This window comes from Trichosurus vulpecula, chromosome 9 (assembly GCF_011100635.1).
Source record: "Trichosurus vulpecula isolate mTriVul1 chromosome 9, mTriVul1.pri, whole genome shotgun sequence".
NCBI classification, from domain to species: domain Eukaryota; kingdom Metazoa; phylum Chordata; class Mammalia; order Diprotodontia; family Phalangeridae; genus Trichosurus; species Trichosurus vulpecula.
This window is the reverse complement of record NC_050581.1, coordinates 185,976,531-185,999,998: the sequence shown is the minus strand read 5'-3', so window position 1 is coordinate 185,999,998 and position 23,468 is coordinate 185,976,531. Positions and strand designations below refer to the sequence as shown.

At 40.1% G+C, this 23,468-nt stretch overlaps 1 protein-coding gene across 7 annotated transcripts in view; it reads left to right on the top strand.

The window, feature by feature from the left end:
• The window catches only part of LOC118831913 (sarcolemma associated protein), a 150,357-nt gene extending 135,974 nt beyond the window's left edge, over positions 1-14,383 (top strand). For 5 of the 7 annotated variants that reach the window (XM_036739397.1, XM_036739396.1, XM_036739393.1 and 2 more), the window contains 4 exons: positions 2,739-2,856; positions 3,988-4,159; positions 8,943-9,077; positions 12,552-14,383. In XM_036739397.1, coding sequence (XP_036595292.1) covers positions 2,739-2,856; positions 3,988-4,159; positions 8,943-9,077; positions 12,552-12,644 — 518 coding nt within the window. In that variant the 3' untranslated portion in view covers positions 12,645-14,383. Of the gene's footprint in view, positions 1-2,738; positions 2,857-3,987; positions 4,160-8,942; positions 9,078-11,030; positions 11,121-12,551 lie in introns of all 7 variants that reach the window. The other 2 variants (XM_036739395.1, XM_036739392.1) reach the window with 1 other exon arrangement.
• Positions 14,384-23,468: the final 9,085 nt, after the last annotated feature.

Genomic DNA, 23,468 nt, shown 5'->3' with positions numbered 1-23,468 from the left:
AGTGTTAATAGCCACATGAAAAAACGCACCAAATACTCTCTTGAGATTCTCTCTCACATCTTGTAGATTGGCAAAATTGACCAAAAAAGAAAATGACAGTTGTTGGAAGGGCCATAGGAAAACAGGTACATTGATACACTGTTGGTGGAGCTGTGGAGTAAGCAGTCTGGAACCACGCTCAAAAGCTTACTAAATGGTACATGATACCCTTTGGCACGGCAATACAACTGCTAGGCCTGCTACCCCAAAGAGTTAGAAGAAAGAGGCAAAAGACTCATGTATACAAAAATATTTGTACACTTCTTTTTGTAATGAAAAATAACTGTAAATTAAGAGGAATTCCTAACTGCTGGTGAATGGCCAAACAAATTTTAGTATATGAATGTAATGGCATACTGTTGTACAATCTGAAATGACAAAAGGGATGGTTCACAGAGACCTGGGAAGACTTGTTTGAACTGATGCAGAAGAAAGTGAGCAGAACCAGGAATACAATTTATACAGTAACTGTACCATCGTAGTGATAGACAACTTTGAAAGATTTCAGAATTCTGATCAATGCAATGACCAGTCACAGTTCCAGAGGACCAAGATAAAGTGTCCTACTCACTTTTTAACAGGTGATGGAATCAAGATACAGAATGAAACATGCATTTTTGGACATGGCCAGTAAAAGAGTTTATTTTTCTTCACTCACACGTGTTTGTGACAAGGGTTTTGTTTTATTTTTTTTTCTCAGTGAGTTGAAGGAGGTGAGAGGAAGAGAAAATAAATGCTTGTTAATTTAAAAAAAATTTAAATAAAATTGTACTAAATAAAAGATCTAATATAAACATTATGCTTCTTTAGGAATCATAAGATTTTTCGATCTACTTAACTTGTTCGTTTTGCAGTGAAATAATGAAGCATAAGTATGTTGTTATCTTGGAGATGGCATTAGCCCCTCTGTGCTGGACCCTGCCCCACAGCAAGCAGCTTCCTCTTTTTCTCCCATCAATGAGGGATGATAGACTTGGACAATAAATTCTGGTGGAGGTTTCTGTTCTCTCTGTGAAGAATAAGCCTGTTATTTGCACCATATGTCCTATATCAAGTCTTCAACCCTGACCCATACAGATATACAAGGTTTGCTTCCCCATCGGTGATCAGGCTCATTTGGAAGCTTTACTGATGTGTTTATTTTTAATATCAACCACATCAGTGCAAATGATGAGTGACTCCTCCCTGGTGAGGTTTAGCTATGCTGAACAGACACTTTAGAAGAGAATCGTAGCAGACTTCTACTTTCGTAGACCATGGTAAGATGTTACTTCTGTTTTCATTTTCTAGCTGCAATTGATGCCGATGAGAGGATCTTTACTTGTAATTTTCAACTGGAAGTTCATAAGCAATTGTGTTTAAAAGGTTCCACCTCCACAGGTGTGTTTGTCCAAATGCAGGCAGCTGAGTATATAATAAGTACTTGATTAACCGGTGTTTGAAGCATGTAACAAAGATATTGGAAATCGTAGAAGGGCAAAAACTCAGCATTCTAGAAGACCTAGCGATGAGAATTCACCACCAAAGAGTGGCCATCTAAAATCTGGATAGATATTTGTATCAGATCAGATTATGCTAGCAATACAAGGTGTACATGGTATGAAGAAAGGGATGCCTCATCTGCGTTTTAGTCCTACTCCGAGAATGTGAGGTCACTAAGAGTGTAATTTCAAAAATGGCAGTACATGGATGCTGGCCATTTCTAGAAATGAACCCCTGGATACTCATGTAAACCATTCTGGTCAGGAAATCACATCTTCTGGTGATTTTTTATTAGAATGAAAGTAACATAAAAGCTGGCAGTGGAGTCATAGTATGTGGGACTTTGTAAACTGACTTATTCAGTACCGTTATAATTTATAACTAGATTAAATAGAACAAACGCCCGCCCCCCCCCCACCCGCCAAATAACTGCTGCATCTTCAAGATGTTAGTAATTCTGACAGTTGGGTGGAAAGAGATTTGGTTCTAAATGAATCTTGAAATATACTCATCTAATTTGTGTCTCACCAACAGGTCCAAATAATGATAAAATAAATACAAAGCTTCTGATAAATTTTAAGGAAAAGTAAGGAATTTTCTCCATTAAGATAGTTGAATATTTTCCCTCTTCTTAGTTTTTTTTCCAATTTTAATAAAATATTTTATTTTTCCCCAATTACATGTTAAAAAAAATTTAAATATTTTTTAAAAAAAGTTTTCAGTTTCAAATTCTTTCTCTCCTTCCCCTCACCCTTTCCTGAGTTGGTAAACAATCTGATAAAGTACAATCATGTAAAATGTGTCTATATTAGTCATTTTGTACAAGAAGACTCAAATAAAAAAAAGTAAAGGAAGTGGAAAATGGCATGTTTCAGTGTTTCTCTGGAGGTGCATAGCATGCTTCATCAATTAATCCTTTGGGATTGTCTTGGAACATTGTACTGCTGAGAATAGTTAAGTGATTCGCAGTTCTTCATTGAACAATATTGCTGTTCCTGTGTACAGCATTCTCTGGTTTTGTTCACTTCACTATGCATCAGTTCATGTAAGTCTTTCTGAAATCCTTTGCTTGACATTTCTTATAGCACAGCAATATTCCATTACAATCATATACTATAGCTTGTTCAGCCATTCCCCAATCGATGGATCTTCTTAGTTATTCTCAAATGTATTTGACCACATTATGGATTAATATTCTTTGATTGATTCATTTATAGGTGAACTAGAGAAGTTGAGGAAAGACTGGAGTATTTTAGAAGCAGAATGCCATTCTCTAAAAAAGGAAAATATTTCACTTTCATCAGAACTTCAGCGACAAGAGAAAGAATTGCATAGGTATGTAATTCAGAAGGGAAATCCAGAATGTTTCTTTGTCTTAATTTTTTACGTTAACTTTTTTTATATCTGTATACTCTTTGTAGTGAAATACTCATTATAACTCAACTTGATATAATCAGCAATGTTGATTAAATAGCTGTTTTGTGTGAGGTATGGCAGTAGGTCCTGAATAACGAGATTATCTGTATGCCAGTTATTCTGTGTGGTTTTGTCCTGCCATGAGCATGATTCTAGACTTCCTCAGAGGATGCAAATCCATTGGAATATTTGGCTATAAGTAAAGCATAATTAGGAATGTGATTCTACTACAAAAATTCTATTGCATGTTAACTTTCAAATGCAAATGAATTTCGCCTTATCCGTACTGCTGATTCTGTCCCACACACATATCTCCCAAACTGTCTCAAGTGGTATGAATATTCTGTGCCCCAGATTTTGAATCCTAAAAAGCCATATGAAGAGAAGAAATAAGTAAGATTATGAATTCTCAAAAATGCAAGTCTTCTTTGTGGATTGCAACTTGCTGTAATATTTAGGTGTCAAATGACATTCTTATCCCTTATTGACTACGAAGTTGGAGAGGCTTTCAGCTAAAATAGATGGGGTTACCTCACCCTCCTCCCTAAAACAAAAGAGGAAAAAAGCTTATTGAAGCATGTTTTGTTTTTTTTTTTACTGTGCAGAAGGTATCAGAAACAAATAAGAGAACTTTGAGAGTTAGGTGTTGAATTTAAGCAGAGCAAGCTGTGCATAATAGATACCTGCACTTTTCTATATTTTTTCTACTCTGTGAAAATACTTGTTTTATTCAGTGTTTAGGTTTAGAATAAAATAAAATTTTAAAAAATACACAAAAGGAAGGTTAGGAGGAATCACAGAAAAGCACGTAGCTTTGAAAGTTACATAACAAATTTATTATATTTTAAAAGGAACTCAAGCTTTATATAATAGAGGTTCATAATTTCATGTACAGTCTTTTTCTATTTTACTATGTATGTGGGAATGCTCATTTTATTTTCCTTTTTGTTAAAGTAGTAAAAATCTTTTAAAAAATAAAATGTCTAGACCCCTGTAGGTCTCTGGGCAGTTTGTGCAGTACAGACCATGACTTGGCTTTTGTGTTAACAGCTCTCAGAAGCAGAGCTTAGAACTTACCAGTGATCTGAGCATCCTTGAAATAACCCGGAAAGAGCTGGAGAATCAAGTAGGGTCCTTGAAGGAGCAGCATCTGCGGGATTCAGCAAGTTGGAAGACCCTTCTCAATAAAGCTGAAAATGAAGCAAAGGACGTTCAAAAAGAGGTAAAGGGAAGAGACGTTGTGCAGACCCCATTGTGATGGGACTTCATGACAAAAGCACCTGATCTTTATTCAAGTTAGAACAGAAAGCAGTAGTTGCATCAGATGTCACTTAAAGGATGCCTGTAGTGCTTGGCATTCGTCTGTTCTTGTGTATCATGATGCATGTGTCAAGAATTGAAGAGGACCCAGTGCAGAGCATCACTTGTCAATTGACAAAATTCGTGTTTCCTTTTTAATTCTTATGTACTAGTTAACTAACTACATAGGGCGCCTTTCTCTGATTGCTGACCCTATCCTTGGTCTTTCAAAGCTGAGAGTATCCGGATGTCAGAATACAGTCTGACCCTTCCCGCTTGGCCTTTGCTGTAATGCTGCCTCATCCTTTAATTCAGTTGCTGTGCTGTCTCAGATGTGTTAGGAAGATTTACCTTATATGAGATTTCATTCTATAGCAGAGAGTAGCCCAGGGGGTTCTCTTCTGGTTTACTTTGCTCAATTTTCTTATGTCCAGAAGTGCATGGGCTTTATAATAGTATCTGCATTAAGGGACCTTTGATCCAGTAATCTCTTCCTTGAAATTATAAGGGATTGGGTTAATCTAAACCATAGTTCTCAGTCTTTTTTATGAGGAGGAGCCTTGTTTCAATCCCTGGATCTTTGAAATCACGGGAGATATTGATAGAAAACCAGCCCTCACCGGGCTCTTCAGGAGCTAATATTGCCACTTGCACTGCTCTTCCTGCTAAGAATCTTGACAACCCCCAGAAAGAGGAGTATGGCAGCATGTCCACCTACTGACCAGGGACCCCGGATGGAGGGTCTTTTTAATGAACAAGTCACAGCAATGAGAAAAGAGACTCAAGAAAAACTAGTCTTTAATGCATTTCCCATAGTGGTTGTTAGAAGATATTTGTTCATTCAGTGTAATTTTTTATTTTTGCTTTCCTTTCTTTGTAGTGTCAAATTTGGAAATGATTGTTCTTCTGTCTTCATGTTTGTTCCTAAAAACCTGTAAATTTCTTTGTGTTTTCCGTGGGTATTTTTATTCTGTAATGTTTTTCCAGTCTTTGTTAAATATGTTAAATCATAGAGAGGCTTCACTTACCATTTGCTGGATCACAAATTGTGTGCCAAATTACGTATACCACTGTTCAAACAATCTCAGCACTTTGTAGCCATCTTGTCATCCATATTCCATAATTCTATAATCCAGGAAGAATTATGCCTATGGAAGATGGTTTAATTGTATGTTAATATGAAGGCATTAGTCATTTTGTTCCATTATTCTTATGAATACTATGGTCATTGAACAGTAAGTCAATGCAGTAAGGCTTTAACGGTCCATATGAATGGCAGTAGCATGTTGTCCTAACTTCTTGAGGGTTGGTAGTTACTGAATCGCATTAAAGGGAGCCAATCATTTGACTATGTCTGATCTTGTCAGTGTAGTTCATGTGCATTTCCCTTTCAGTCTGTTTCATATTAACATGACATAATTGTGTGCAATCATTATATTATAATATAAGGTGGCTTATCCTCCCTTTTGTTGTGATTTAATTCAACTTGCTGTATATTATTCTACTATCCAAAATTTTGTGAATATGTAAAGCTTTGTGTATGCGGAATGCACTTGAAATTAACTGGTATTACTTTTTATATCTGTATGCATTTCTCTCCATACTCCCTCTTCACCTTCCTTTCTCTTATGGCACCATGGCATAAATATTAGGGTCATATTGCCCACTTTAACACATCAAACTGAGGAGGATAGACATCGGGTACCTCTGTAAAGGGTGACTCAGGCTGGTGGCGTGTATTACATGCTGCATTTCCCTGATTCCACACAGAATCTGTAATCTCAAGTTATTAAAGTTATCAGACGAGCTGACGAGGTTATGGGAATTCATCTCTAAACTGCTTTCTAGATTACCCAAGATGACTTCATACACACACACACACACACACACACACACACACACACACACACTCTCTGCTTGTGTACCTTAAAAGGCTGTAGATAGAGTAGCTATTGTTGCTGGTGATGTGAGGATGAGGCTGTAAGACAAGAAGCCAGTGGTAGAGAATCCAGAAATGTTTATATTTGGCTTTGCAAAGTGTTTTCATACTTTGAAATAACAGAAACCTGTTGTTCAGGCTTTTTAGTCACGTCCAATTCTTTATGACCCCATTTGGGGTTTTCTTGGCAGAGATACTAGAGGGGTTTGCTATTTCCTTCCCCAGTTTATTTTACCGATGAGGAAACTGAGGCAAACAGGGTTGCGTGACTTGCCAAGGGTCACACAGGCAGTAAGTATCTGAGGCCAGATCTGAACTGAGAAAGAGGCGTATCCCTGACTCCAGGCCTGGCACTCTATCCACCGCACAACCTGACTGTCCCATTAGGACTTAACTTATCCAGAAATTCAATGTACTTGTGATCCCTGCCAGAGTACTTCCCCTTCTTGGGACCAGGAGATTTAAAGCATAAGAGGACAATGAAGATCTTTTAGTCCAGGCTCATCATTTAATAGAAGAAAAAACCCAGACTGAGGAAGCTGAGGTGGCCTGCCCAAGTTTACACAGGTTTTGAGGCAGGATTTGAAACTGGGTCTTTGGATTCCATTGAATGATGGAAAATATTCTCAAGAGCTAAAGCAGACGGAGCTTGGTGTCTCTCAAACCTGCTCTGTCACAAATCCATGCCCTGCCTAGATTGGGATCCGTGGTTGAGCACTTCAGTTGAAGAGGCTTTCTGATGAACTCCAGACAGGGAGGAGCAGTCAAGATGGAAAACAAAGTCAGGAAAATAGAAGACTCCTTCACCTTCACTCTAGAGCCCCTAATCTGCTTGTCCAAATCCATGCTCGGAAGCTGTCATCGCAGTGCCAAGGTTTAGAGTACTTGGTACAGTAAGAGCCTGTTGGCCCTGGCAGATGGACTTGTAGTGACTGCTGCCAAAGGACTGTGCTCAAAGAAAACAGGCGTCAGGCCTTCCTTGGGTCTGCAGTCTGCAGAGCTTCACCCTGGGGAGAATTTTAGTATAACCATATAATTTCTTGGGTGTCTTTAACTCCTTTTGGGCACCCCTCTTCAGTGGCCCCATGCATAGCAGCAGCTCATATCCTGGGCCTTTCCCCAGCTTTGACTCATATGCCAAAACTGTCCCTCCTCCTCCTCTGAAAAGACCACAACCAACCAACCACATTTTCTTCAGTACAACTGATCTCAGTATAAGTTAATCTGTTTTCAGAGGTCCTCACACCAAGACTGACTCTCAGCATTGACTGGACCTTGGAGAACATCTAGTTTAATACTCCAAGAAAAACAGACATAATTAATAAAATTTCAGACACTGCAACAAAATGAAATTGATCTCAGGCGATGTTGGAGAGAAACTTTCTAGTACTTGGAAGTCCTGAAGGAATGGGGACTGTATTCAGTTTGTTTTGTTTAATTTACATCCCTTTGGAGACTTTCAGTTTTTTCTTTCCTTTCACTTGGGGACTTGAGAATAGGTCACAGTTGAGAAGAGGTGGCCCATTCACACACAGCCCCAGACACATCTTTCTCCACTGTCCTGCTGCATGTTTTGTCAATAGGACACACTATGTAAGAGAATTAAACCCTTCTTTTTTATCACAGCATCTAACACATAGGTACTTAAATTAAAAATGACATTTACTTTCTACTTCAAAACTGCTAATGTCAAGTCCATTTAATTCATCAAACATTTATTACAAACTGAATAAGGTACTGTGCCTAGTTCTAGGGCTGAAGGAGCAAAGAGCTTCTCCAAGGGCTTATATTCTCCTGTACAACAGTTACCTAAATAGAAAAACATACTAAAAGAAAGTTAAAGGGAGGATAGATTAACAGCTGGACAGCTGAGGAAGGTTCCATGGAGGAGGTGGTCCTGGGACCGAGCCTTACAGGAGCTGTGGATTCTGAGAAGTAGGAAATGAGGGGACGCTGCCTTCTAGCGTAGGGGAGAACTCGGGCATAGGCTCAGGACTTAGAATGTTAAATCCAGGGAAAAGCTGAGTGGCCCATTTGGGCCAGAATGTACAGTGTATAGTGGGGATTAATGTGAAATACACCTGGAGAAGTAGGTTGCAGCCAAATTTACCTAGGCTGAAGAACTTATGTGGAAAGGCTAGAAACAGGGAGATCATTTAGGAATTTGTTAAATGGTCTGAGGGAGAGCATATGGACTAGGGTGGCAGCCCTGTGAGTGGAGAGATGCATGTGAAGAACTTGGTGGGGGTAGACTAGAAGAAACCAGGTGGGAGGGGTGGAAAGGGGGGAAGGCGAAGGCATGTTGAATTTTAAAGGGGGGTGGGCCTCTGGAAGATGACAGAGATGGACTCGATGGTGGTATGTGGGTTAGGAGGCCCATATCCAGAAGGTTGGGGCGTGTCAAACTTGAAATACCTGTGAGGACTTCAGACTCAAAGACTTGAGGGCTGTGGGTGCTTCCCCAAGTAGACATTCCTATTGGCTCTTGTCACTTAAGCTTTGGAGTTTTCTTTTCTCTTTTCACTCATCTTCTCTTGGAACCTCAATGGGGTGGGGGAGGGACTTGCTTTAGAGACACAGGATAGACCAATGACTGGTAATAAGTTTTAAAGCTCCCTGACTGAAAAGGGCTGGTGCCATCAGGTCACAGTGAAGACTCCTCCCCCTTCCACGTTTGTCCAGGACAGTATAGAAGCCTAAGGAGAAGAAGCCCAGCTCCACACCCATTCTAAGCAGGGTCTGCCCACTGTTTTTTCTTTGCCTATAGTATGAAAGGACACAGACTCAACTCTCAGAGCTGGCGCTGAAGTTTGAAAGGACCGAGCAGGAAAAACAATCCATCACCAATGAGCTCAGACAATGTCAAGACAACCTGAAGCAGCTACAAGAAAAAGGAAACAATGTAAGTCTTTGCAAACTTGGGGCCGGTTTGGATGAGGTACAGAGAATGTAGGGCATCAGTTGGTATCCCCAAGTACCTGTGACAGATTGCTAGAGCCATCCTACCCATTGGCGTCATGGTAGACACCTAGGCCCGTCATCCCCAAAGAAAGGAAGTCATTTGTGGAGTCGCTGTGGTGGTCAGCAGGTGTGGTGAGAATTTCCCTCTTTGGACGCACAAATTTGGGTAAGTGCTGGGGGGCTTTGGTGAGGGAAACACTAAACTGCAAGAAGAAGAAGCATCCCCTATTCTAAGGATGAGGTTTGAAGTTCACACCCTCCACAATTGACTTGTCTTCTTTTCTGATCTCTGGGTTACTCCACCTAATGACTTTACGTGACCAGAAGAAGACATTTATTCCTTATTTTTGGATACACACAATGCCAATGCCCAGGGATTTTTCCATCATATCTAATGGAAGTTTCTCTAGTTAAGGTTAGAAAGATGGAAGTTAATCCAGTCTTTTCTCTTTCTTGGAAATATTAGAAAATATTTGTATAATCAAGGATGTTATGATGTAAATCATGAATAACAACAGTTTAAATTGGTATTTGCTCTTTAAAAGAAACATGAGGCACCCTTGATGTTGTCGTGTGTATTTGGTTATCGCCGACCTTGTGAGCTTTCACTGGTGGGTGTTCTTTCATGTGACTGACTGCAAGTGTTAGTAGCTTTGACTATTCTAAGTCTCCTGTCACTGCTTTGGGAACTGCAGTGGTTGTGACCGACACGTTTCTTGTGGACGCTGGCACGAGGCTTGATTGGCAGCACTACTGCACACATAGTAGTCATGCAACTCACTGGTCACATGCAATTTGTCCTTCCCCAGAACATTCTCTTTTGGCATATAATTGAGACTTGCTTCACGAGTTGAGGCCTCTTAAATTGGTGATAAGCCATGGGTGGTGTTTTTACTACCAAGTGATAATGGTTCATTTTTATTTTAATAGCTATATGAGGACTCCATAATAAATTCATATTTTAAGTTGCCTCTTTCTTTAGTTTTAATTATACCTTCCTGATTGTGGGAATTCAGTTCTACTTCTACAAAAAAAATTACCCTAAAAAGGCATCTAGCATAATCAGAATTATAGCCCCAGGGTCATTGGAACCAATAACTTCCCTCCTTAGTGAGGTTTAGAAATAAACAAAAACTCCAAAATAAAATGTTTTTCTCTCAAAAGGAACTTGCCGTTTCACAATATAAAAGTGATTCCGGCGCATGTTCCGTTAACGCACATAGACACGTATGCACCCAGAGAGACGTGTACCTCATGATTGAAATTTGTTTTGGTAATAGCACAATGACTTCTTAAGAGAAATAATTGACTGGAGTATATTTTGCCAGTTTAATATGATCCCTCTGACAACTTCCAACCCTGCAACTTCTTTGCTGCCTTTCTTTGAAAGGATCATTCATGGTCACTTTGGTACCTAATGCAACCCCAGGAACACGTCAACACCAGAGGACACAGAAGTGACTCCGCCCGGTGCCTTGATGAAGGATTTATCTGAGACCTTGTCCAAGAGTCAGGAAATAACCATATGGATCTTAAATCGTTAGTGATTTCCATTGGTTACCTCGTCCCAAGTTGTTTTGTGCACGTAGCTCCCATCACCGAGCAGTACACTAACAAGCAGTTCGGCGAGTTAATGTAAAATTGAACCAGGCGTTTTTCCTAAATTAAATTCCATTTGGTGTGGTGAAACCTACACTGATTTCCTTGACTTGTTTGAAGGGAGTAATGTGCTAATTTGATATACAACAATCTGACATTCTGTATTGTGTTAGATGTCTTTCATACATTCTGATTCATGCCAGACTTAATGCTGTGACTTAGCTTTCCCCCATCTAAATCATCTGATCTAATTTTTAGAGCACAAAATGATTTTTAATTCCCTTCCCTTCTTTAGCCGTCCATATTCCAACCCGTCCCAGCCGTTTTCATCGGCCTATTCCTGGCTTTCCTGTTTTGGTGTTACGGTCCATTGTGGTAGAGAAAGGTACAAGCTCCCTGTTGAGTCGATGTCTGTCCGTCCCTGTCACCTCTTTGTGCCATATTTGTAAACTAGTGCATGGGGGAACAACACAGGTGTTTTGTTTCCTGAAGCAAACCCTTCATTTTTGCTTCCTCCCACCAAGCTCAACGATCAACTAATCATGTAACGTTCTGTCTGTTTCCTCTGTGGTAATGCTAACCATGAATTAATTCCAAACGTACCAGTTGTTCAATGTTCAGCTTTCAGCTGGGTCTTTGTCTCTCGCAAAAGCAGAGTAAACTTTATGTCTGTAATGCTGCAGTGTCGGTCAGTGCTTTCCAAAAGAAAATGAAAAGTTAACTCAGGTTTGACCAAGAAATGAAGAGTTTGCCTCTCCATTTTTAAGCCAGCTTACTTTTCCTCCCCAACTCATCCCCTCAACACTATGGCAGTCATTTAATACTTTTTCTCTTTTCACTGTGGCTGTGAAGAAGATGAAAAAGGATGAAATTGGAATAATGGACTCGTTATCCCACACCTAATTAAGCCTGCACGGCTCTTCTCTTCCAACACACCCTTGGCCATAGCTTTTCTGATCTCTGACTTGTTAAAGAGGAAACATTAGTTTAAAAGTAGTTCGGCTTTTTTGGTTTTGTTTTTTGGGGGGCTGGGGGTGGGATGTGATCAATACTCCCTGGAAACAAATGAAAGAAAAGCTGACAACAAGATTAGGTTGGGCAATAAAAGGAAAGACTTAAGGTTGACTTCAGGGTGGGTTTGCATAGCCCATGGTGTTTTTCTCATTGGTGGGCAGATTTGTTTAACATGAAAGCAGTATGCAAACTGTGCTAAATTGGGTCAGAAATCTACGTGAAGCATGCCTACTGAAATTTACCACTGGTTTTAAGCTATCTGTTTTTAAGTCTTGTGTGGTCTTCACGTCACTCTACCCCTTACCCCCAGTCTACACCCACCCTCTCCTGTAGACCTGCCCGTAACACATGCTGGGCCTTGAATTGAGAAATCTAAAATTTAGCCTAAAATGTGTTGTGGTGGAAGCACCTCTGTACAGTTCATTATTTTAGACTGTTGAAAAATCCTGGCATAGTGTGAATAAAGGAGATTCAGTTCTGAGAGGTTTAACGGAAGTCTCTCTTTTAGGTGCCAAATGTGTAGCCAGATTGAGAACTGCTAAGGACATTTCCTGGTGATGTGTTATCCCTCTGCATAGTTGGCCACTGGAATTGTACCTGCTAGTCAGATTGCCTCTTTTGTTTTTTAAATGGGTCTTCCTGGTTTAAGAGGTCAAGATTTTCTGACCATGAGAGGTAGAATTAAGATTCACTCTGCTTTGTGATGAGTTCTCAAGGTTGTTTGGATGGAGGGCTTAGCTCACTAGTTGGTATGAAAGGCTGAGGGAAATATGATATTGACTCTTGGTTTCTTTCTACACAGAGACACTGGTCTTGGATGCCCATGTTGGCAGCCCTGGTAGCTGTGACAGCCGTAGTGTTGTATGTACCAGGCCTAACCAGAGCTTCACCATGAGAACTTTGCTTGGTTCCGTGCCCTGCCCTCATCTTAGAAGCTGGCGGGGAGAACAGATCCATTTTCTTCCTTTTTACCTCTTAATACAACAAAAGTGCAAGAAAAGAACAGTCGGGTCATTGCTTTAAATTGTATAAAATGTATCTGTCTATAAAGAGGGAATAAAATTGTGACTTTATTCTACTGTAAGCAATAATTTGCTTGCAATTTTTCATGTAATTTTTTTAATTAGTATGTTGAGATTCTAAATATTATGGTGGCCTAAAATAGGCTTCTTGGTACCAAATTATTTATAACATTTAGGTTTATGGCTATTTGACTCTAGATGCAGATTGCCAGATAATTCATTTTCTGATTGGACACTTACCCAAACCAAACAGCTGATAAATACATGGGAAAAGAGGCACTGGGTGCTCAGTGCCTATCATTTTGAAATAAATATATGCACATATATTTTTTTTACATATTGACACCATTTTTACTTGCTATAAACCACTGAGCTATTGGGAACAAGACTTAGAAGACAACTACTACTTCCATAGATTTTTCAAGGAAAAGACACATTTGGAAAAGGTTCTGTTTCAGCAGTGATTCGAGAAATATACATGCTTTTGTGTAGCCTTAATGTGACTTGAAGATGTGGATGGCATCAACCTGGAAAAACTTTGTAAGAGTGTGTGTATTTTCTTGAGTGAACTGAAGTATTTCTGGGAGCAAAAAGGTAATCATTTTACAGCTACAGCAACAGTAAACCAAACTATTCAATTGGAATGTAATTTATTCAACTTTATGCATTCAAAGCTGAGAGACCATTTCTTTACTTTCTCATCTACAACATTTTAGGAAGCATGATTTTTTTTTCTCCTCACTTATTCTTCCAAACATTGCTTTAAAGAAGGAAAATGTGTCTTCTTTAGATAAACTTTTATTGACCTAACTTTGTTATGAGAGTTTGGAGTGCATCTATAGCTAATCGATTTACTGGACGAGGTGAATTTCTGTAAACCCAGGGAATCTTACGGTTAGGGGTGCAAATGGCTTTGTTTTTTTTGTTTTTGTCGTTTTTAAAAACTGAGTAGTTTTGTTCACGAGAAGCACTACTTCAGTTGGGATGTTATCAGTTAAACGCCCAAGTCAAAAAGTGAGCTACAGTTTTTTGTAGCTCAACGGTTATGTCAATAAAGTTTACTGAAATCTCTATAATATACTGAAGTATTAATGGAGTGAAGGTTTTTTAGAAAATGGAGATGAGAAAAATCTCAGTGAATTGGCTTGGATTCTCCATGGCAATCTACAGGTCTCGCCAAATACTTTAATAGGAGTTTAGTATATAATTTGCCTTGTGAGGTTTTGGGGGTCATTGTTTATATGTTAAAGGATATATTTTAAGCTACTGGGGATTTGCTGTTGGGAGAATCATTAGATTTATGGAAGGATTTGTCCACAAATGACTTGTAGAAAATATCACCTTGTTCATTTCACCGTTTTTCTGTTGCAGGAAGCTCTTCCCCCACAGAATGCTCATATGCCAGTGGTACTCTGTACCTCTTGTATATAGGTTATTGCAAATATTGTTCTGAAATGCTTAACTTCAGAATTACATTTTTTAAAGTAAATAATTGTTTTAAATCTATTTTGTAAAGATATAAAGTACAATAGAATTTCTGGAATACAGATTAAACTATTTGCACTAACACACGTGATGTGCATGATTTAATAAAATAACTTTACTCTCCCTATGCATGTTTGAGTTGGATCTCATTTGAAATCTTTAGGGTTGACATTACTACTGGGTTCATAATACACCTGTCCTAAAATGGCAGTATGACAGTCACCTACATATGGTATGTTTGGTGTTCTTGGAGATTTGTAAAAACCTGTAAGTCTCATTTAGACCATTCGCAAGTCTCCTACCCCTAACATTTCTTTATTTTTCGTAACTGGTAGTGTTGTAAGCCATTTGAAAGTTCCAGTCCCTTAACATAAAGTACTGGTACAATTATGTGATGTGAATGAAGTGTTTGTAAGCAACACCTCCATCTGGATATTTTTATCCTAATACAAATACTAAGATATTGTTTTGTAATCAGGCAAGATAACTTGACAACCATTTCTAACGTCAGAGGTGAAGGTGTTTTAGGAGCAATAAATTTATTTTTTAAAACAAGGGGAAAATATTTTAAAGTATTTTGACATCTCTAAAATGAATTGACTGAACTTTTGGGTGGAAAGCTGTTTATATTTATTTGAAGTTTACAGCTTATATATACAAAGTGTTCTACCAAAGCAGATTAGCGAATTCTTGTTTTGAGCAAACACATCGTAAATTAGTGATATCAAGCAATGCTGTTGTTGCTAGAAGTAGGTTCTTATTGCTGATCTTAGAACTGTTGTTAGACACACACACACCCCTCTTCCTCATTAACTAATGAGATATAACCACGAAGGTTGGGTTTTGTTTTGTTTCAGGCAAAAATGTTACTTCCAAGCTTGATCACTTATTCCCCAAACCTAAATCCAGATGACTTTTTGTTTCCAAAGATCAAAACTATAAGGATGAAAATTTGTCAAGCAGAAGAACACACTCCTGGCTCAGAAGGCAGTCCCCAAATCCAGCAGTATGGCCATCGAGCATTCATCTAAGTGTGACAAGGGCCCTGCCGCTTTAAAGAGGGCCTCACTCACTTCCGTGCATGATGCAGCTTCTTCGGATCCCTAGAATCATCAAAGTGGGAGGAGCCTTAAAGGTCATCTTCTCTGATACCTTTATTTTGCAGATGAGGAATCTGAGGCAACCTGAGTAGAATGGCTAAAGTCACATTCATATTATCGGGCATCTGTTGTGGGCAAGGGGCTCTGCTTGGATAGGCCTGCATCAGGGAGCTTTGCAAGCTGGATAAAGGATAAAATATATCTAAAAAGAGCTAGACACTTGAAGAGGAAACTGAGTGACATTCCCAGGGTCATAGAACTGAGCCAGAACCTGCATCTCCCATTCCACCTTTCCCTCTATCTGGATTCCAGTCCTCTTCCCTAGTGCCAGCTCGGGCCTCATTGTCCTGAAAATAGCTCTCTTAAAATAACCATGCTAATAAGTAGGCTGGTGCCTCTACCAGGAACTATGCCCAACTTTTGGCAAAGGCCTTTTTCATGTGAGTACATAGGTTCAACAGTCCTTTCTGTGAAGACAGGGCTGAGAGACCATTCAGAGCGAATATGACCTTCCACCTGCTTAAGTCGACTTGCTGTGGCTCACAAAATATTTTTATGTCTCTGGCAACCTCATCTAAGAATGGCCTTCAGCATATCTTCTTCCACTGGAAATTTTAAAAACCATAGCCAGTTTTTTGACTCTCTTCGATTTACTCATGCCAAGAAGTCATATTACTTTTATAAGAATGTCTCTCCTTTTACCACACTTGTATTGTGTTAATATTCTTGTCTGATTTACTTTTCTATTTTAGTGATTTGGTTTGTTCTAAATACAGACACTTAAAATGCCATCTAGGACATGGATTCTTTTGCGAGACTGTGATTGGTAATAATAACAGCAAACAACTGGCATTTATTTAGTGCTTTAAGGTTTGCAGAGTCCTTTACATATATTTTATCCTCACGTCAACCTTGGGAGATAGGTCCTATTATTATCCCTGTATTACAGATGGTGAAATTGAGGCAGGCTATGCTGAAACGATTTGTCCCAGGTCACTTGGCTAGTGTCTGAGGCTGAATTTGAACTCAGCTCTTTCTGACTCCCAAGTCCAGTTCTGTATCCCCCGTGCCATCTAGCTGCTTCCTTCTTAAGGTTGAGGTTATATCTTGAAGCTGGTAGTTTTCAGTCTTCAATCATATCTGTCACTGTTTCTTGGAGCATGTGGTCAAGGTTTTGCTTCTCTGCCTCTTTCCACTTCCACTCCCTTTGGAATAAATGAGTACACAATTGTCCTGTCTTCCAGCTAATAGGTGTTTGAAGCAAGATTTGAACCCAGGTCTGCCTACAGCATGTGACAATAACCAGTTTGTTTAGCACAGTTACGTTAAAGGCTTTCAGAGCATTCCTATTTCCTCCACCCTTTGCCTTACAGGTTAGATTCACCAGCACTTAGCAAACAGATACCCTAAAATTCTGAGGGGCTCTTGAATTAAACAGCTATGAAAAGAATTGTCACTGTATGGTACTACCCAGTGCTTTGAGGTAATTAAAATCCCTCAAAACCCTTACTTGACACAAAAATCTCTGTTTACTCTGAGACCAGCAGGTGGAGTGAGGCAGATATTTCAGAGCTGAGAAGACTCCAGAGAACGATGAAGAAAGAAAATTAATCATTTCTTAGAGGAGATTTTAGGCAAAAAAAGTAGGGGGTTCAATCCATTTTTGCCCCAGGACTTCCTTGGTCACCAATGAACTCGACATCATCTGAACTGTGTGTCTTTGCTCAATGAATTTGTATCCACAGGGTGTGAGCTTTGGTGCTGACTGAGAGGGGAAGTGTCGTCAAGGTAAGCAATGTTGATGTTAAAAGATTTAGAGACTTTTTCCCCCTAAAATTGTTATGAGATTTTCTTTGCCCAAAATATTGTCTTTTCATTCACTGAAGTTTCCTAAAGATCAATGTTTCCTGTCACCTTGTTGAGCCTTCTAAATCTATCAGCTAAGTGACTTTGGGCAAATAAAGCACCTCACATCACACGCATCTTGTTTGTTTGTAACTTAGAGAGCTGCGTCGGTTCTGTGATGTTAGGTGATTTATCAGTCACTGCAGTAAGTTTGTACATCAAACCCACATCCACTTCCCTCTAACTTTTCCCCCATTGGTCTTTGGTCTACGTAGAGCCAAGCAGAACAAGTTTACTTCATCTTCTGTAGGATAAGCCTTCAAATTAGCGGAAGATTTTGTCTCAAATCTCTGAAGAGAATGACTAGGTTAAACATCCCCACTTGCCTCAACCAACCCATTGTCACGGGGCACCATTCTTGATCCCCTCAGTAGCCCGGTCTCTCTCTGTCATAGTCCTTCCTACAGTCTTCACAGAAATGCACCAGCTGTAGTCTGACCAGAGCAAATACAGGAAGACTATCCTTTGTCTTCTTTCAGGTGCTAAGCTAACCTAAAGTCACCTGGGGCCTTTGGGGTGCCTTGTGGCAGTCCACTAAAGCCCTGAAATAAGACCTAAGTACGTGTCCTGTTCCCTCCCCCCACCTCCTGTATTTGCAGTTTGTATATTTGTGTGTTTTGTAGTGAAAGACTTTTTATACTGATGAAATTTAATCTTTTAAAATCCTCCTCACTTAAGGGCTTCATGAAGACACATTATTGTATCTTACTTTTGTATCCCCTAGCACTAAACACAGCACTGGGTGCTGGGGACTGGGGAAGGCTGGTATCAGGACCTATGATTTCATCAGTGTGAGGAATTCCTGATGCTTAAGCTTCTTCTGCCCCATAACTTAGTCTTAGAGAACGGTTGCCTTGGTTGAGACCTTAGGTGACTTGCCTGTGGCCTCATAGCTTGGTGCCATGGAAAGGATTTAGAACCATTGGTTCTCTGGGCCTCAGTTCCTTATCTATAAGATGAGGAGGTTTGACTAGACCAGTGGTGTCGAACTCAAATAAAAATAGTGTTTGCTAATCCCATAGTAAGGATTCCTATGGGCTACATATTGACTTAGAAAATCACATCTGGGTTTCATTGTATTTTTATCTACTTTGTTAAATATTTCCCAGTTACATTTTGATTTGGTTTGGGCCGTACTCAGGGGAGTTGTGGGCTTGATGTGGCCACTTCTGGGCCAGGTGACCTTTAAAGTCCTTTCCAGCTCCATAACTCTGATCATATATGTCAATGAAAGGTCTTGAACCCAGGCTTTCCTGTGTGCCAAAAACTGTGCTAAGCCTAAGCACTAGGGATACAAAGTTTAACAAACAGCCCCATCTTGAAATCTGACGGGGAAGACAACAAACACAACATGTATGGGGTAAACTAGAGATGACGGAGGGACGACAATAAGGCTTCTTGCAGATGGCACCAATTTTTCAGGGACTTGAAGGAAGCCAGACAGGAAAGAAAAAGAGGGAGAGAATTCCAGGCGTGGGGGACAGCCAGTGAAAATGTCCAGAGTCGATTTTGGCTTTCAGTGGGGGATCATGGCACATACTAAGCATGAGCTCCTGACTGAAGATGATGAAAAAGGAACAGAGAAGAAAGCAGTTAATCCTTTTTTGTTTTTAACGATCGGTGTGACGTGAGCTATGTTCAGTATACACAGTACTTGGAAGATACCAGACCTAGGAACTAATGGAATGAAAATTGCTTCTAATGGTCTTAAGGGGAATACTTCTGAAAGCTGATTTACTGATCTGCACAATGATGAGATTGCTTTTCTTTGGTTCATTTGGCTGATTACTGAAAAGTTGAGGTTAAAATTGTTTGCCTTCCATGGAATGGACATTAGCTGATCCAAGTTCTGCTCCATGATGAGAAAACAGCAGTCCATGATTGAGTCCTATGTTGATGTCACAACTGCCAGTGGCTGCTTGTTCCACCTCTTTTGTGTTGGGTTTACCAAGAAGTGCAACCACCAGATCTGTAAGACCTTTTATGCACAGCACCCAATCCATCAAATTTGCAGCAACAACAAAAATGATAGAAATCATAACCTGGGAGACACAGACAAATGACTTCAATAGAGTTGTCAATAAATTGGATCCAGACAGCACTGGAAATACATAGAAAAGACTCACCAGTCCATTTACCCTTTCCTTGATGTTTGTGTTTGAAAAGTTAGAAGGGAGGGCAGATTGGGGGAGGAGGTCATCAAGAGCAAACACTTTTGAAAAGGGGCAGGGTGAAAGGAGATAATTGAATAAAGGGGGGGCGGGATAGGATGGAGAGGAATATGGTTAGTCTTTCACAACTTGACAACCATGGAAGCGTTTTGCATAACGATACATGTATAACCTATATTGAATTGCTTGTCTTCTCAAGGAGGGAGGATGGGGAGGGAAGAAGGCAGAGAATTTGGAACTCATGCCATCTTGGGGTGGGGGAGGATAGAGAAAGGGAGAAAATTTGCAACTCAAAATCTTCTGGAAACAAATGTTGAAAACTAAAGTAAATTGTAAAAATACGGAGATTTAATAAAAAAATTTTTTTAAATAAAAGGAAAGAAAGAAAAGCTGTTCTAGAAGCCTGAATTCAAATTGGGGAAACTAATAGTGTTTCATGTTGATGGGAGTGACACTGGAAAACATTCTGGAGATAGGCAGGAAAGTCAAAGGCTGGAAAGGTAAGGAGGGGTCAGATTTTTATAGTTGATCCTGGAGGTAATGAGGAGCCACTGGAGTTTATTGAATAGGGTAGTGATGCTGTCAGACCTCCACTTTGAGAAGAACCATTTGATAACTAACTGGAAGTGAATTGGAGTGGGGAGAAAGTTGAAACAGAGAGACTAACTAGAAAGCTACTGCAGTAGTCTAGGCATGAGGTGATGGAGGGCATATACCAGGATGGTGGCAGTGTCCGAGAGAAGACCGAGGTGGGGGTAAGGTTATGTGAAAGAAGCCAGGATGATAGAAATGGCACTACTTGACCCAAAATTGCATAGAGGGAGAAGAGGAGAGGGCCCAGGACAAAACCTATAGGGACTCCCAGGTAGTGGGTATGACTTGCATGAATGGAGATCCAGGAAAGGTGTCTGAGACGGAGCATTCAGACAGATAGGAGGAGAACCAAGAGAGCAGTGTCATGAAAACCTAGCAAGAGGTTGTCAAAGCAGGCAGACTTCAGAAAAACCTGGAAAGATTTACATGAACTGGTGCTGAGTGAAGTGAGCAGAATCAGGGAACATTGTACACAGTAACAGCAACATTGTGGGATGACTGACTTTGATAGACTTAGCTCTTCTCAGCAATGCAAGGATCTAAGACAACCCCAACAGATTCATGATGAAAAATACTATCCACATCCAGAGAAAGAATTCTGGAGTCTGAATGCCAATCAAAGCAGACTATTTGCTCTCTCTCTTTTTGTTTGTTTCTTCCTTCTTGTGATTCCTCCTGTTGGTTCTAATTCTCTACAACATGACTAATGTGAAAATATGTCTAATATGAATGTATATGTAGAACCAAATCAGACTGCACACCGTCTTGGGCATGGGGGAGGGAAGGGAGAGGGAGAAAATTTGGAACTCAAAATTGTATGGAAGTGAATGTTGAAAACTAAAAATAAATTGATATTTTTAAAAGAGATTATCAAGAGAGCATGATTGACATTGTCAAAGGCTGCATGCAGAGAGGCTGAAAAGAATGAGAATTGAGAAAAGTCCATTAGGTTTGTCCATTAAGAATGGTAGCTTTAGAGAGAACAGTTTGAGCTGAATAATTCAATGAAAGCTAGGCTGCAGGAGTGAGAGGAGAGGAAGTGGAGCCACTGAGTAACTTACCTTCTCAAGGAGTTTAGCCACGAAAAAAGGAAGGATGGTAGCTATTGGGAATAGTCAGGTCAAGTGAGCGGTTTTTCAAAAATGGGGGGAGACATGGTTGTGTTTGTAGGCAGTAAGAAAGCAGCCAATAGGTGGGGTGAGATTGGGAACGGGAGGGAACAGTCTGCTGGAGAATTTTGGAGAACTCTGCTGGAGATAGGTTGGGGTCATTTGTGCCTTGTCAAGGGAGAAAGGCCACCTCATTATTTGAGATATGCTGCCTCATAAATGTCAGTTAAATGAATATACTGCAACTGTAAAACATAATTCTTCTCCACAACTTGACTAGTGTATAAATTAATTCAATGCGAAGTTATACGTGGTAGTTATATGAGATTCCATGCTGTCTTGGGGAGGGAGCAGGGAGGGAGGGGAGAAAATCTGGAACTCAAAAGTATGTAGAACCATGTGTTGTAAACTAAAAATAAAAATTTTTAAAAAAGCATAAGACATTCCCAATGATTTTTTAAAAAAATATTCAGAGTTTTAATTCACTTAAATTTAGTTCCTGTTCAGAGTCAGTAAGATACATACATTTATTATTAGCCAAAATCTTAGTGGCATACAGGGAAAGCAGTATTCCAAGTGTATGATTTCTGCTGAAAAACTCCAAACAGCTGCCAGCAAAGTAAATGTCTGATACCCAAGAGCTGGCACCTCTGTTTTCCCATTGAACAGTGTCCCTACCTTAGGTACCTTTCCTGAATGTTTTAGCTGTGTTAGAAATTGAAGCTTTGCTTTCATTTGCCTTCTCTTACCTGTGAACTGTCTGATTAGACTAAAGGCCAAGAGGGGACAACTCGTTCCCCATGAGACAGCTCTGCTTAGTCAGTGAATACTTCTCATGGTGGCTGCCAAAGTTTCACTGATCGTTATGGGACTTGGCAGGCACATCCGTGAAAGTGAGAATGCCTTTCTATCATCAGCTTAGAGCAACCAATGAGAAATGTTGCCTGCTTGCAGTATTGGGTGTTGAATACAGAGCTCCTATATTCCCCAGCATGAGAGTACTGGTGGAAGGGTAATGGCGATAGGAATTGAATTGAACTACTAGGTTTCAGTGCTTGCACATCTAGGATACTCGTTCTTAGGATTAGTTCTATATTTCTTGATTAGGTCACTAATGGCCAGGTTCTGTTCCTTCAGGAACTTGTCTGTTGTTAGATGAAGCCAAAGCTTTTAGCTCATCGTAGACTCATGGCATTGAAAGAGACCTCCAAGGTCATCACATCCAACCCAGGATCGGATGGGGGCTCAGAGCTAGAAGGTATATCTTTGGAGGTCATTTAGCTCAACCTGCATTTTTCAAACGAGGAAGATGATGTTGAGAGACTCCTTTAGTCACAGAGGTGCTAAGGAGCAGACCCCCTGACAAAATCCCACCCATTTCAGCTGCCTTCTCTATAGAAGTCATGACAGATTAGCTTGGAAAGCAGGATGACATGGAGCAAGTTGTTAATGAAAGGATGATTACTAATTAGTGAATCTGACCACAAGGGACCTGATCAAGAATTGTACAACCCATTGTGCCTCCAAACTCATTAACTTTCTTAAGATGTTATCGTTCAGCAAATGAATCAAGCTGATGAAGCGCATCCTACTTGGAAGGTGCCTTGCTAGTCAATACAGAGAGACAGGTGTTTGAAGCCGGACTCTAGTGCTTAGATGGGATCTTGTTCATGTGGTTCATCTCTCTGGACTTGTTTCCTCAGGTGGAAAGTGAGAGGCTTGAACTAGAGGGATTTCTTTTCCAGTCCAAGATCTAAAATCCTTTGTACAAAGCCCGGTCCTTCCCTCTGCTCACTGTGTGCCAGACAGTGAGGCTACAACAAGGAAAACTAAGTCCCTTTTAGCCTGGAGCCAGGAAGGGAATGGCGTGGGGTGGAGATGAACATAATTAACACTTGGAGTTTTGAGAGACTTTAGGGGTCGATGCAAAAGAAGCAAACAAAAAGATGATACCAACAATTTATAAATCAGTCAACAGGCATTTAAGTACCAACTATGTGTGCCAGGCCTATTATTTATGACTAGGTACAACTATAAAGAATGAAATAATCCCTGCTCTCAAGGAAGTTCAGTAGCAAAAGATAATTTTTGGTACCGATGGAATTGGGAAACTACACGGAGAGTGTTTCGATTGATCCTTTGAGGGTTTGGGAGTGAGGACGGCCTACTGGCCATGAGCCTCTCAGTTCTGAGTTAGGCTGATCCTTGGGAAGGGACAGACTCTTGTGGCCCATTCTCTTTTCCATCATGGTAGACCCTGCCAGAGGTTGCCTGCTTGGCATAGTCTTCAAGGATTCTGAGTCACCTTCACTCCAGTATGAGGCAGCTGTGGC